The sequence below is a fragment of the Petaurus breviceps genome, unplaced genomic scaffold (genome assembly GCF_028583685.1).
Source record: "Petaurus breviceps papuanus isolate PSGF00001 unplaced genomic scaffold, PetGlider_PUasm1.0 90977, whole genome shotgun sequence".
Classification (NCBI taxonomy): domain Eukaryota; kingdom Metazoa; phylum Chordata; class Mammalia; order Diprotodontia; family Petauridae; genus Petaurus; species Petaurus breviceps.
Genome location: NW_027187391.1, coordinates 34,491,042 through 34,494,436, shown reverse-complemented (window position 1 = coordinate 34,494,436; position 3,395 = coordinate 34,491,042). Strand labels below are relative to the sequence as shown.

At 46.8% G+C, this 3,395-nt stretch overlaps 1 protein-coding gene across 3 annotated transcripts in view; it reads left to right on the top strand.

Moving 5' to 3' along the window:
• The first annotated feature begins 388 nt into the window (after window positions 1-388).
• Window positions 389-3,395, top strand: part of NT5DC1 (5'-nucleotidase domain containing 1) — a 260,894-nt gene continuing 257,887 nt past the window's right edge. For 2 of the 3 annotated variants that reach the window (XM_069077013.1, XM_069077012.1), the window contains exon 1: window positions 389-644. In XM_069077013.1, the coding sequence (XP_068933114.1) occupies window positions 552-644 (93 nt within the window). In that variant the 5' untranslated portion in view covers window positions 389-551. The remainder of the gene's footprint in view (window positions 645-3,395) is intronic. The other variant, XM_069077011.1, reaches the window with a different exon arrangement.

The following is a 3,395-nucleotide window of genomic DNA, read 5'->3' as shown; positions in this document are numbered from 1 at the left end:
CAATATGGGCTCAGAATGTTCCACTACAAAGGGGGGTAAGTGACTCGCCCAGAGTCACACAGCTAGGAAATGTCTGAGGCCCATGTTAAACTCAGTTCTTCCAGATTTGGGGCAGGACACTCCATCCACTGCACCACCTAGCTGCCCTCCCCCTTCCCTGTAATGCAAGCCTGATCTAGCTCCAGCCGGAATGGACGAATAGGTACAGCATAGGTGCCGGATTCAGGTTTCCGCAGAGAGCCCTGGTCACCGGGCCCTTCCCCGCTATCTAGATAGAGCGGGTGACTCAGCCTGCATATAGGAGAGCGCAGGACTGGACGGTTTCCCGGAGGGGGCGGGACTGGTTCCTCGCGGACCAATAGCGGAGCTCTCCGGGGCCGCGGGAAGCCAGAAGGAGCGGCTGCGGCCATAGCCACACCCCCTCAAGCCCCTGCCGCCTGATCGGCTGCAGAAGCTGCCACTGTGCTCTTCAGGTCTCTGGACCTCTGAGTGGCTGCGAGCTCGGTTCCCCCTGTTTCTCGCTGCCGTCCTTCCCAACCCCTACCCCGGCCATGACCCAGTACTTCTCCCTGGCCGACTGCGACGCTGTCGGCTTTGATCTCGACCACACTCTGTGTCGCTACAACCTGCGGGAGAGCGCCCGGGTGAGTGGCGTGAGGCGGCCCCTCCCCCCGGGGTCCCGGGAGGCCAGCGGCGATCGGCGCCGGGTCGCGTGTCCAGGAGAGCTCCGGGAAGCCTGAAGAGGGCTGGGCCGGGCCAGGTGGAGGCGGGGGCCGCGGCTTCCCTCGCCCCGCCTCCGTGCCTTGAACTTGAACTTGGGGCTCTTCCGCGGGTATTTTGGTTTTGCTTTGTTGGGTGCAGACTTGATTTTCCAAAATCACGGTCTTGGAAGGAGAGAGCACTTGGCCTCAGTCACACTATTGGCCTAATGAGTTAACCTGTTATTAGTAGCCCACGTGGCCATTTCCTCCGCCCGGTGACCGTGGGCAAGTCACTTCCCCTTCCTGCATCTTGGTCGTAGTGCCCTCCGTCTGTGATTACGCCAGTTTATGTCGTGTTTGTACGTGATTATTTCAAGCAGGGGCAGCGGGTGGTGCCGTGGATAACCTTGGGGTTCAAATTCAGCCTCAGGCATTGCCCGGCTCTGTGAACCTGGGCAAGTCCCTTAACCTCTGTCTTCTCACCGGAACCTGGGGGTCTTAGCAGTACCTCCCTCCCAGGGGTGTTCGGAGGATCAAATGAGATCGTTGTAAAGCACTTAGCAAAACTCCCGACATACAGTAAGTGCCATATCGTAATCTTATCAGTCTCCTACATTAGACAGCTCCTCGAGAGCAGGCACTGGTTGGGGTTTGGTTTTCTTTTTGGTTTTTGCACATAGTAGGTCCTTAAATGCGGGTTCGCTAAACCTCCCTTTTCTTCTCCATAAAATGGGGGAGGAGCTTAGCCCCATCCTCACTTCTCGTGGCTGTGTCGTAACCGATAGTCAATGTGTTGGTACCATTGTAAACAGGAACACCAGGTTGAGTAATCTGAAAAGTGAATTCATTTGTGCCCTCAGGGGAAGCTGTTACTTAAGAGACACCAGGGAGAGGAGACAAGTTTTTACTAAAGGGAACAACTTTTTCCCCTAGAAAGAAAGATTGTTTGTGAAACTCTTTTCTAGCTAAACCACTTGGTTGTCTTGTTCAATCTGTAATTTCCTATGTGTATGGAAACTGCCACTGTGACAGCTCTCACCGTGGTTACTCAGCCTGACTCCAAGACCAGTCCTCTCAGCCTGACTCCAAGACCAGTCCTCTAAAACAACTACTTAAATCATCTCATACCTGGAATAGAAGGAAAAAAAAAAAAAACAGTTATTAGGCACTCTGTTCCAATGCCAAACTAAATGTTGGGGGTCACAAAGAAAAAATTGAGTCAGTCCCTGCTGGCCAGTGTAGCTTCTTTGTCCCTTGCTAAAGCTAGATCAGATTAGCACAAGCCTCTCCTTAGCCAGGTCAGGTGTGCAGAATTTAGGGCCTTCGAAGCTGAGAGCCTGAACTTCTTTTCTTTCCCCAACTGTTGCTGCTGCTTTGCTTCCTTCCCTCTTATAAGCACTTACCTGAATTGATTTGCAAGAGAAAAATTTAAGGATTAAAGATGAAGCAATTTTTTCACCCCATTTTTTTTTTAATTATATGAATTAGTTGAGATGGAATGGGAAGGGGAAAATCACATTGTGTGGTCTGTGAACTGTAGTTTTATTTTCCTTTTCTTTTAAGTTCATTTGGCAGTTATCTTTTCCCTAATTCATTTTACTATATCCTACTTTCTACTGTCAACTTTCAACCACCAAATAATTGGCTATTACCAACTGGATGCCTCTGTAAGTCTTTGGGCTGGCTATCTCCCCCACTCCTCAATGCCTGGAATGCCTCTTTTTCGGTTTAAACCCAGGGACGACAAAAACTATTGAGGTGGGGGTTTTGCCCACCCTAAAACTGTTGTGATTTCTTGATGTGTTGTGGTGGAACTGTCTCAAAGAATTCAGAGTCAGACCACCTCTAATCCAAGTATAGGCATTTATTGAGATTGACACCTCTCATGAATCAGGCTAAATTCCAAGAGGAACCAGCAACTTTAGAGAAAGCAAGATAGATTTTTATAGGGTAAAGATGAAATTACACAACAGAAATTTACAAAGAATAGAGAATTATCATTAATATTACAAAGGCAGGAGGCGTTTGTTAAGGGATTAGGTAATGAAGGAGGGGTCCCATCCATGGTTCAGTGGTTAAACATTCTGGTCATTTTTTTTTCCTAGTAAATTTATTATGGCATTTCTATGAACTGGGTGGTGCAGTGAATAAAACACTAGGATTGCTGTCAGGGAGATGAGTTCAAATCTTGTCTCGGAGACATCCTATGTGACTTTGGATAGGTCACTTAACTTCTTTCTTTTTTTTTTTAAATGCTTTATTAACTTCTGATTTACATCATTCATTTCCACCAGATTTTGAGTTACAAATTTTCTCCCCGTTTTTCCCCTACCCACCACCCCAAAATAGCAGTCCCACAGGATATCCCCTCCTCCAATCTGCTCTCTCCCATATTTTCTCCCATACCCCATTCGATTTTTCCAATGGATCACTATGTCCCAGTGCCTGTATATCTTATTTCCCAATTACATGTAAAATAGTATTAATAATAGTGTATATATATATATACATATATATATATATATGTTTGAATATTTGATTTTAAAACTTTGAATTCCAGATTCATTCCCTTCCTCCCTTGTCACCCACCCTTACTGGGAAGATAAGCAGTTCAGTATAGGTTGTACATGTGTGGCTAATGCAAAACAATAACATAGTAGATATATTGTAAAAGACTGACTATATTTCTATATA